This window comes from Trichechus manatus, unplaced genomic scaffold, assembly GCF_000243295.1.
Source record: "Trichechus manatus latirostris isolate Lorelei unplaced genomic scaffold, TriManLat1.0 scaffold00038, whole genome shotgun sequence".
Taxonomy (NCBI): domain Eukaryota; kingdom Metazoa; phylum Chordata; class Mammalia; order Sirenia; family Trichechidae; genus Trichechus; species Trichechus manatus.
Window position 1 is genome coordinate 6,476,967 of NW_004443974.1, and position 12,340 is coordinate 6,489,306.

Consider the following 12,340-nt stretch of genomic DNA (forward strand, 5'->3'; position numbering starts at 1 on the left):
AAAATAATACACCATGACCAAGTGGGATTCATATGAGGTATACAAGGATGTTCAACATTAGAAAATCAAATAATGTAAAGCACCTCATAAATAGAAGAAAAAAATCATATGATCATCTCAATCGACACAGAAAAGGCATTTGATAAAGTGTGACATCCATCCATTCCTGAGAAAAAGTCTTAATAAAATAGGAATAGAAGGAAAATTCCTCAACATAGTAAAGGGCATCTATACAAAACAAACGGCCAACATCATTCTCCACGGAGAGAGGCAGAGAGCATTCCCTCTGAGATTGGGAACAAGACAAGGATGCCCTTTATCCCCACTCCTATTTAACATTGTGCTGGAAGTCCTAGCTAGAGCAAAAAGGCAAGAAAAAAGAAATAAAGGGCATCGAAATTGGAAAGGAAGGAGTGAAACTATACCTATTCTCAGATGATATGATCCTATACATAGAGAACCAGAAAAATTCCACAAGAAAACTAGTGGAATTAATAGATTCATCATAGTAATAGGATACAAGGTCAATATACAAAAATCAATTGGATTCCTATACATCAACAAACAGAACTTCAAAAAGGAAATCACGAAAACAATACCATTTATAATAGCCTAAAGAAAGATAAAATACTTAGGAATAAATCTAACCAGAGACCTAGAAGAGCTATACAAAGAAAACTACAAAACACTATAGCAAGAAACCAAAAGAGACCTACATAAACGGAAAAACATACCATGCTCGTGGATAGGAAGACTCAACATTGTGAAAATATCAATTCCACCCAAAGTGATCTACAGATATAATGCAATCCTTATTCAAATACCAACAGCATTCTTTAACGAGATGGAAAAACAAATCACCAACTTTATGTGGAAAGGAAAGAGGCCCTGGATAAGCAAAGTATTATTGATTAAAAAAAAAAAAAAAAGAACAAAGTCGGAGGCCTCACACTACCTGATCTCAGAACCTACAATACAGTCATGGTAGTCAAAACATCCTGGTACTGGTACAACGACAGACACATAGACCAGTGGAAGCAAATTGAGAACCCAGATGTAAATCCGCGGTCAGCTGATCTTTGACAAAGTGCCAAAGTCCATTAAATGGGGAAAAGGCAGTCTTTTTAAGAAATGGTGCTGGCAACACCTGATGACCATCTGTAAAAAACTGAAACAAGCCCCATACCTCACAGCGTACACCAAAACTAACTCAAAATGGATCAAAGACCTAAAAACAAGACCGAAAACGATAAAGACCATGTAAGAAAAAATAGGGATGATGCTAGAGGCCCTAATACATGGTATAAATAGAATGCAAACTATAACTAACAATGCACAAACACCAAAAGATAAACTAGATAACAGGAAGCTCCTAAAAATTAAACACTTAATGCTCATCAAAAGACTTCAACAAAAGAGTAAAAAGAGAACATACAGACTGGGAAATTTTTTTGGCTATGACATATCCAACAAGGGTCTAATCTCTGAAATCTATAGAATAGTTCAACAACTCAATAACAAAGATAAATAACCCAATTAAAAAATAGGTAAAGGATATGAACAGACACTTCACCAAAGAAGACATACGGTCTGCTAACAGACACATGAGGAAATGCTTGCAATCATTAGCCATTAGAGAAATGTAAATCAAAACTACCCTCTCACCTGGACATCACTGGCACTATTAAAAAACAAACAAAAAAACAAACAGACAGAAAATAACAAATGTTGGAGAGACTGCAGGGAGACTGAATTTTTATGCACTGCTGGTGGGAATGTAAAATGGTACAATCACTTTGGAAAATGATATAGCAACTCCTTAAAAAGCTAGAAATAGAAATACCATATGACTCAACAATTTGACTCCTAGGAACACATCTTAGAGAAATAAGCACCGTCATATGAATAGACACAGGCACACTCATGTTCATTGCAACGTTATTCACCATAGCAAAAAGATGGAAACAACCTAAGTGCCCATCAACAGATGAATGCGTAAACAAACTATGGTACATACACACCATGGAATACTACACAATGATAAAGAACAATGCTGAATCTGGGAAACATCTCACAACATGGATGAATGAACCTAGGAAAATGGAAGGGAGTTTTCGAAGTGAGAATCTGAGGATATAAAAGGCTAAAAACCTATTGTGTGTGGAATGGGCACTATTATTTTTGTCTCTTCTACTGAGTTCCTAGTACCCGATTATTTTGAGGAGTTCTACTTCCTCAAAAACCATGGGATAATGATACATCCTGGCCCAGTGATCAAAGAGGGTGGACATAAAACTAAAATGTAGACTTAAGTGTTAAGCTGAACTCTGTGACAAGCTCTGTCCATATGATTGGAACTGCCAAATGAAAACCAAAAACCAAACCTGTTGCGGTCAAGTCAATTCCAACTCATGGTGATTCCATGTGCTTCACAGTAGAACTGGGCACCATAGGGTTTTCTTGGGGTCATCTTACAGAAGTTTGGGTTCTCTGGGAAACTGACTTTGAGATAGAGATCACTCTGCAGAAACTGACTTTGAGATAGAGATCAGTCTGCAGAATGTTTATAAACCAGGTCTGTTCTTGTGCGGTGCAGCTGGGTGGATCCAAGCCAACCTTTCAGCTAGTGGTCAAGAGCAAACAGTTTATACCACCCAGGTATCTTCATTGCTAAGGAGGCTGAGATAAGTACCTGACTGAGGTGGGATTGCCAAGTAAGTGGGCATCCAGTGTTCACTTCCCATATCCAGGTATCTTCTCTCTTTTCCCATTTTCTTTAAAACCGATCTTTCTCCTGAAACACTTCTTCAAATTGGTTCTACATTTCAGCCAAGATGATCTAAGTTTTCTCACATTTCCCCCCTTATCTTTCTGACCTTCTAGTCGGTGACAAACAAGAAGAGGTAAGATAAAGGAGGAAAGAGCAGATAGATTGATCTAGATTCTACATCACTAGATTCTACAGTGATAAAGCATTTTCCTGATACTGCTTCGTAGCTCTGTCTCTTTCTCAACCTTTCACTCCCAGCATTATTCTGTCTTTTCCTGCTTCCCATCATGGAAGGCAGAGATGCCCAGACTCATGTGGTAAGAACTCTCTTGGGTGGGGAAGCCACACCAGTTTCTCACGGGTTCGAAGTCTGCTCTTCCAACCTCCTTGGGGTTCTTGATGAGCTCTGGGAACTGTGCTGAGCTACACCATTTTGACCCCTCAGGGGAGTTTACTCTGTGACCTCTCTAGGTGCGGAAATTACAAAGGACATCAGAATTGAGTGCAGCTGCCCTCAAGAGGCAGGGGTCTTCTGGGGCCTCCTTATGGAGACTGAGGCTGTTTTCAGAGCCTTTAAACTTATCCTAACATCTCCAGGGCATGCTTCAATTTCCCCAACTGTGGGTAATCAAAGATGGTGGAATATTGTGTGGGTGTGCATGTGTGTGTGTGTGTGTCTTTTATGAATAGCGAGTGTTTCAGGTTGGGTTCTCTGGGAAACTGAGATGGAGATCAGCCTGCAGAATATTTATTAAGCAGTGCTATTGGGATTAACAGCTGTGGAAGGGACTTCTAGCCTCCTAAACTGTGAGAAAATAAATTTCTGTTCTTTAAAGCCACCCAGTTGTGGTATTTTTTGTTATGGCAGTACTAGGTAACTAAGATAGCACTTGGTATAAAAATTGGATCCATTTTTAGGGTTTAGTGTTGCCACTTGAACTCCATCATTCTCATTTCTATTAGTGAACTGAGTTCTGTGATAGCATATCTTATCACCAGCCTGACTTTCAGAGGAAAAAGAACCACTATCCGAAGTATAAAATGTAATTATGCATGTAGAAACTGTTAAATTGGTGACTGTTTTGTTGTATATATCTTCACCACAATTAAAAAAAAAGAAAGAAAAGTAGAAGTTTTGTGTTCTTGTTTCCCATCCACAATCTGTTCTGAGTCTACTAGTTAGTATCATAATTTAAAAAATTAAATGAATACATAAGTATTCATTCATCTACCTAAATATTTTCTCTTATGATAGAAAAATTTAGTGTAATTACACTATGTTCTCTCTTTTTTGTTTTTAATATTATTATTATTTTATTGTAATAAATATATGTAACAAAACATTTGTCATTTCAACATTTCTTACATGTACAGTCAGTGATGATAATTATGTTCATCATGTTGTTCAGCCATCACCACTTTCTGTTTCCAAATTTCCCAATGACCCTTAACAGAAGCTCAGTGTCCCCTAAGCAATGAGCTTCCCTTTTCTCCTCCTTCCTGCTCCCCCTGGTAATCACCAGTAAACTTTGGTCTCAATACACTTGCCTATTTTGGATATTTCACAAGTGGGATCATACAATATTTGTCCTTTTGTAACTGACTTTTTTCATTCATGGAGCCCTGGTAGCACAGTGGTTAAGAGCTCGGCTGCCAACCAAAAGGTTGGCAGTTCGAATCCACCAGCCGTTCCTTGGAAACCCTATGTGGCAGTGGTACTCTGTCCTATAGTGTCGTTATGAATTGGAATAGACTTGACGGCAAAAAGGGTTTTTTTTTTTGATATTGATAAATGGAACAATTATTAAAGTGAATGTTTTATTTGGCAAATTGATTAGCAATTAGTTTTAGGTCAACTGATTTTCAGGAGACTGCCTGGGTTTAGTGCTTTAACATATAGTATCTTATTTAAGCCTCACGATAAACTCATGAGCAGGATACGAGCACTATCCACCATAGGTCTGAGGAAACCGAAACTCATAGAACTTAAGCACCTTGCTTAGGACACCCAATGAGTGAATGGCAGAGTCAGTACTGATCTCTGGTTAGTCTATGTTTAATATCCTTGGGATTAATCCCTCTACTCTATCATCTCCCAAACAAGCCTCAACTCCTGCCCTGCAGGGATCTCAGGGGAGTGGAGAGACCTACAAGCTCTCAGGTGGCAGTAGAATTTGTGCTCTAAAAGAGGTCAAGATCAGTGGTATAGGAGTCTGCAAGGGCTGGGTCTTACTCTGGGTCAATCTGTGATATATGGTGAGGCTGACTTCAATCCTGTGGGTATCTGAGGCCAACAGTGACCACGGCCACTTCTGCTTCTCGTGACATCAACATCAGTGTCAAAAACACCTTCTCTTATGACTCCTGTGTCTTAGCCTCTCTAGTTTTTTTCACAGATTTGTCTCTCTCAAGGAAAGGCAGGAAATTGGGCAATTAGCCTTCCTGCCCTCTTCCTTAACCAGAAGTTTGGAGGTGTTTTCCTCTGGGTATTAATCTTATTGATGAATGGGGATCTTCTTGCCCATTTTTCTGGTGCTTGAAAACAGGCATGAAATGTTCAAAATATCCTTAGATCACGAGAATTTCTTCTTGTTTCTTGGATACAGTTCCCCTGAACAGAAAAACCGTAAGTAAGGGCTCAGAAAACACTCTTGATCAGAAGTTGTCTGAGCTCACCAAGAACTGACTCAAGTCAAAGGAAGATTGGAGAATTACCGCTTGGCACTGGATAGGTATGTTTATGTGAGAATGTGTATGTATGTGTGTATTTTTTGTGTTGTTTATATAACCCAGTGTAATTGACTTGTACACTGAATGTCTTCATGTCGGATGGGAATAGATAGGTTATATCAAAACCAAAAATACCAAACCAGTTGCCATTGTGTTGCTTCTGACTCATACGTGAAAATCTGTTCTTGGTAAGGTGTGTTTGTGTGTGTATGCTGTTCAGGTGTTGTGTGTGACTGTGTTGTATTTTTCAGTTGTGTGTAAATTTGTGTGAAAGTGACACAAAACCTGACTTTTTTTTTTTTACCTGTAATGAGTATAGGTCATAGATGAGTATAGGTCAGAGAAGTCTATGATTGTGTGTTACGATTCTATGTGTGTATTCACGTATAACACACTCACACTCTGACTATTTTGACCTAGGAGTAGAAGAAAGGGAGCTAAAAGCATGACATGGAAATATTTGTGTGTGTATGTTTGTGTGTTGGGTAAAAGAGACTCACAGCCACATTCTCCTCTTATGTCTTATCTCCTCTTATCTCAGACACAGACAGATAACTCTAAGCAGGGTCTTCCTTAAGCCAAGTTGGTAGCCATTTGTCCATGTTATTTGAAGTTTCCAAAAGTGCTCTGAGGGCCAAATATTTTCTTCATTGGCCTTCAACAATGCCATATCTCTATGCTGGAAACATGGTAGCGGTTAAGTGTTAGGCTCTTGTTTCACACACATCTTGGTTCACATCTCTGTTTTTGATCCTTAATAGCTTATGATCTTGGGCTCAACATCCGTGAGGCCCAGCAGCCTGAACTGTAAAATGAGATGAGTAAGGGTTTAATCCAGTGTATGTCATGTTATAAGCATGGATAAGTAGGTGCTAGCATCATGATTGGTGCCCTGGTGGTACAGTGGTTAAGAGTTCAGCTACTAACTGAAAGGTTAGCAGCTGCTCCTTGGAAACTCTATGGGGCAGTCCTACTCTGTCCTATAGGGTCGCTATGAGTCGGAATCGACTCGATGGCAATGGATTTGGTTTTTTAACAGTATCATGATTATTCCTCAAATGCATGAGATTCTCAACTCTCTAGTTATTTTTTGACTGTCCAAGGGAGAGTATTTTGTGCAAGGAGAACGGCAACAGGTCCGTTCAAAGAGTCTCTTTCAAGTTCCATCTCACAGCTTCCCTTCTTGATATTTGAGCATGTGTCCGGCTTCCTCTTTCACACAGGGGGTGACTTGAATCAAGGTTCTATTCCTGCTGATCCAACCATTAAATGTGAGGACCCTATTTGACACATACCTTCTGGATCTCCCTGCTGATATCATTGGTCTCCAGGGAGAAGTCTGGCCCAATAAATGCCAGTGGGTAGCCAGGCCTCTGCTTAAGGTTTAAGTTACCTCGCTTCTGATCCCTGGTCCCCACTGACTGACATGACCTTCTTGGCTGAGCTCCTTTCTATTCTTGGAAGAGGTTCTTCCATCAGATACTTATGTCTTAGAGTCATAATCTTTCACTAGGTTCACCTCCCAGGGCTACAGTATGGACCTCTAAACTCTGATATGACTCCTAGTGAAAGAGATGCCATGTTGCTAATGCAGACTGTGCGAAGTCTCATGCTTAAGATCAGGATCCAAAACCAACTATGTGCCCTTGTGTATGTGACTTCACGCCTGTTTCTACAAACAGTAAAATGAGCACGTTAACCACTGGTTTGCCTGCTTCACAGGCACTCAATAAAGTTATATTGATTAATGGAATTGAATGCACATAAAAGCCCTTTGCAAGTTGCACCCCAAAACCAAACAAACCCACTGCCGTCGAGTTGATTCTGACTCATAGTGACCTTGTAGGACAAAGAGGAACTGCTCTGTAGGGTTTCCAATCTTTACAGAAATCTTCCCGGAAGCAAACTGCCACATCTTTTCCCCACAGAGCTGCTGGTGGGTTCACACTGCCAACCTTTCTGTTAGCCTCCTTACTTGCACATTGTACAATTTGGCATAAATAGGTGACCATTCTGGTTTGCCCATGGAAGCCTGGGTGTACACGTATTGTTCCAGCATAATTATTAGATAGCTTCTCTTCTTTCATTCACAAAAGTGCCCTGGGTGGGATAATAAAGTATAGGATCTTTGTACATATGCATGTTGGCTGATAACCAAGCAGATGGCTGAGGTCAGTTTGAAGACACAAGGTTCAAGGTTTTCTGTCTAATGAATGAAGGGCAGGACCAGTGGAACACCGAAGAGTAGAGTTTCTGATCATACCGATATTGATTAGAATAGTTGATTGCATCAGTCATTATCTTTGTGACCTTGGGCCAATTACTAACCACACTGAGGTTTAGTTACCCAATACCTAAATTTGATGTTCATAATGCTTATGTCCTAGTAGGAGCTCATTAAATGTCAACTATTATCAATGCTGGAGCCCTGGTGGCGCAGTGGTTAAGAGCAATGGCTGCTAACCGAGAGGTCAGCAGTTCAAATTGACCAGCTGCTACTTGGAAACTCTACGGGGCAGTTCTACTCTGTCCCATAGGGTCCCCATGAGTCAGAATTGACTCGATGGCAATGGGTTATTGTCAATGCTAAAGTGAATCTTTCCTAGTTAATCAGGTGACTATAAATTCTAAAAAACATCCCAAATCCTATAGCATCGGCAAGTTCTTAGGCTTCTGGTAAGGTACTTGGAAAATTCTCAGGTCCCTCTCTGCATATGTATGTTCAGATTATAACACTTGTAACTTGGCTTGAAGGACCGGAGATAGATAATCAGATTTGGAAGATTGTAGATAAATGGAAAGAGAGAGAGACAGGCAGACAGTGAGGGAGAAATAGCTGTGTTGGGTGAAGTGAAGAAATAATGATGAGAAGATCGCTGCCATCAAGGAATTAATCCTCACGGTCCAGGGTCTGTGCCTCTGCTGTTTGACAGGGAGTATAAAAGCCCAGGAAGTTAAAACTTTTTAGACCTGCAACTGGGTTTTGTCTGATGCCCATCTCATTTTTCTGTACTCTCGTATTCTTGGAGTTTGATGCCCAATTTATCTGTTGAACTAATCCTGCTAATATTAACAGTTCACATTGTTGAGTACTTACTACTCCAAGACACATTCTAAGCTTTTTACATGTATTAACTCATTTAATTCTTCAATAGCCCCAAAAGTAGGTAATATTATTTTTTTAATATCGTAGATAAAACTGAGGTGCATATAGAGAGAAAGTTGCCCAAGGACACCCAACTAGCAAATCATTGAGGTAGGAATCCAACTCAAGCCTCCTGGCTGCAAAGCTGCAGCTCTTGCTCAGTACTTTATGAGATGTTCATACAATGTGAGCTCCAAGAGGGAAGGAAGGGGCTTGGATATTTTATTTCCTGTTCTATTCCCAGTGCCTACAATAGTGTCTGGAACATGGCTGAATAAATGAATAAATTTACACTGGTTTCCTTTGAAGGAAATCTTGTTTGCCATTGGTGATAGGCAGAATGGGGGCAGACTGAAGATTCCCACAACAAAATGTGCAGATTCTTCTCAATTTTGACACAGTCTTCAGGAAAAAAGAACATGGCTGTAATACGCCAGTGTACCCGGTGATGCTAACTGCCATATCTCAGTCCCTGACACTTCGTACTCCCCTTATTCCCAGCAGAGAGAAGAGCAGTATGAGACCTGAGAACCAGAGCAGTGTGTCTGAATTCCTCCTCCTGGGGCTCCCCATCCAGCCAGAGCAGCAGGGCATGTTTTTTGCCCTGTTCCTGGGCATGTACCTCACCATGGTGAAGGGGAACCTGCTCATCATCTTGCTCATCAGGCTAGACTCTCGCCTCCACACCCCTATGTACTTCTTCCTCAGCCACGTGGCCTTTTCTGATGTCTCTTTCTCATCTGTCACCATCCCAAAGATGTTGATAAACATGCATACTCAAGATCAGTCCATCCCCTATGTAGACTGCATTTCACAGATGTATTTTTTCACTTTTTTTGTTTGTCTTAACAATTTACTTCTCATAGTGATAGCATATGACAGGTTTGTGGCCATCTGTCACCCACTGCACTACACCACCATCATGAGGGAGGAGCTGTGCATCTTATTGGTGGTTGGGTTCCGGTTCTTTTCTTGTGTCCACGTCCTGTTACACACCCTTCTCCTGTCCCGCTTGTCCTTCTGTGCTGACAACACCATCCCCTACTTCTTCTGTGACCTTACTGCCCTCCTTAAGCTGACCTCCTCAGCCATCTACCTCAAGGAGCTAGTTATCTTCACTGAGGGGGGAGTGCTTGTCGTCTTGCCATTGAGTGCTATTTTGGGCTCTTACGTCAGCATTGGGGCCACCATCCTGAAGGTCCCCTCCACCAAGTGGATCTGCAAAGCCTTGTCCACCTGTGGCTCCCACCTTTCTGTGGTGTTTCTGTATTATGGGACTCTTGCAATTATTTACTTCTTTCCTTCATCAAACAATTCCCAAATCAAGGACATAATAGCTTCAGTTATGTATACAGTAGTGACCGCCATGCTGAACCCCTTCATCTACAACCTGAGGAACAGAGACATGAAATTGGCTCTGGGGATGCTTTACAAAGGGTAGGATTATTTTTGCCAAATGACAGTTACCTATTCATGTTTTTTGTTCTCCTTGTGATGCTTCCAGTGATGCCTCCTTGAAAAGTTGTGTCAGTGACTGAGGTAGATTGTATCCCCTCCTTTCTAGTGTGGAGTCTGCTTTCCTACCCCTTGAATCTAGGCAAGTCTTGTGACTTGCTTTGACTTACAGATTAGTTATAGTAGTGATATTACGAGAATTCTAAGCCTAAACAGACTCTATTTTTGCTGCTTTTTGAACCTCAATACCACCATGTGAACAATCCCATGATAGGGTGTAGGAAGATAAGAGGCCACCAGGAGGAGAACCAAGATGCTCCAGCTGAGAATATACACCTATCTGCTTATTTCAGAAACCAACCAACCAAACAAGCAAAGAAACAACAAACAAACAAAAAACCAAAACAGAATGAACAAATTGCAAACTAATGATATTGGGTACTTACTGGGGGTGGGTGAGAATGGGTGGAAAGGATGGGGAAATGGGTATATGAACCACTTTGTATAGTTGTGATCATATTATCTTTTATCTACCAAAATAAATAAAAAATAATAAAAGATGGGCAATGAAGCAAAGTAGAATAAAACAAAACAAATGAACCTAATTATATTTCAAATGAACAACATCATTAGAATGAAGAAGAAAAAAATAACTAACCCGAGTAATTCTTAAATACAGTGTTTTGTCTATATGCCATTGTGATTTAAAAAAAAAAGTGTAACAAATATTGAACTGCAGTTGATAGTTTTGTCATCCACAGTGGTAGAGGTTCAAGTTTCTGAAATTATTTAACAGGTGTTCTAGGATTCAGCAAATAAGTAAAAATGTGGAAAAAGGGAATGACTCCTCACTATTAGAGCAAGGTATAACATGTACAGACTATTGAAAATGTGGAAAGAACTCTGTGTGTCAAACTGAAATTGGAGATATCAGTTTGATCTCCTGGTTTTTCATACTGACAAATATATTTAGATTTATAGGTTATGTATTAATATTTGTTCTTATCCCACATCCTTTCCACTCCATTCCTGACTCAGCCCCTATGGGTAATCATTCCTATTAGTTTGTTTGTTTCTACTTTGGAGTCCCTGGGTGGTGCAAACAGTTAATACACTTGGCTGCTAACTGAAAGGTTGGAAATTTGAGTCTACTCAGAGGTGTCTTGGAAAAAAAGCTTAATGATTTACTTTAAAAAAATAAGCCATCGAAAACCTATGGAACAGTTGTTCACCCGTAAAAAAAGTTGAATTGGGAAAAGTTGTGTGATAGATATATTTACAACAACAACAACAACAACAAAAAGAGCAGCTACTGAGGCTGCTTATGTACAGCCAAACACCTCGTGGGATTTGGTTCCTTGATTTGCAGGTTTATGGTCATGGTATCATGAGATATCCCAGTTAATTGGCCTAATAATGTGTTTAGTGCTTCTGTTCTACCTTCTAGTTCATCACGTAGTGCCTGAGGTCTCAAAAGCTTGCAAGCAGCCATCCAAGGCACAACAATTGGTCTCTACTCACCTGGAGCAACAGAGGAAGAAGGCGAGTCAGGAATAGTAGGAAGAAATGGAATGTGTGGCTAATTGCCTCCATAAACAACTGTCTCCTTTGCCACGAGACCAGAAGAACCAGATGGTGCCCTGCTACCATTAGTAAACATTTTGATCAGAGATTCTATAGAAGAACTCTGATCAAAAGGGGGAAAATTCAGAATAGATTTAAATTCTCACGGACTCCAGACTTTCTGGAGCCATGGAGGCTGGATGAGCCCCTGAAACTATTGTCCTGAGATAATCTTTAAAACTTAAGCCAAAAATATCCCCTGAAATCTTCTTAAAACCAAACAATAATTTATCTCAGCTAGTAAAAAATGTCTACCTTGAGCATTATGCTCTTTTAAGAACTATCTATATGGGATCAAATTGACAACAGCAACTCAAAAGATTAGATAGGAGGCTTGGTGGTCAGTGAGTTTATGCTAATGGTGGATGAACAATTCAGAACAGGAGGGTGAGAAGGGTTGCACAACTCAAAGAATGTAATCAATCTCACTGAACTGTACATGTAGAAACTGTTGAACTGATGTATGTTTGGCTGTATATATGTTCAATAACAACAACAAAATAAATAAAATTAAAAAAAGAAAATCTGTGGAACATAGTTCTACTCTGATACATGTGGGGTCACCATGGGTCAGAATCCACTAGATGACAACTGGTCATGATGGTGTGTGTGTGTGT

General features: G+C 40.1%; 1 protein-coding gene across 1 annotated transcript; it reads left to right on the forward strand.

The window, feature by feature from the left end:
• The first annotated feature begins 9,028 nt into the window (after positions 1-9,028).
• Positions 9,029-10,163, forward strand: LOC101354074 (olfactory receptor 1J4-like). The gene has a single exon (XM_004375808.2). The coding sequence runs from the start codon at positions 9,094-9,096 to the stop codon at positions 10,084-10,086; it is 993 nt and encodes a 330-aa protein (XP_004375865.2). The 5' UTR covers positions 9,029-9,093; the 3' UTR covers positions 10,087-10,163.
• Positions 10,164-12,340: the final 2,177 nt, after the last annotated feature.

What these genes read in the sequence shown, in the direction of transcription:
- LOC101354074 (XM_004375808.2), top strand. Translation starts at nt 9,094, where the DNA reads ATGCTAACTGCCATATCTCAGTCCCTGACACTTCGTACTCCCCTTATT.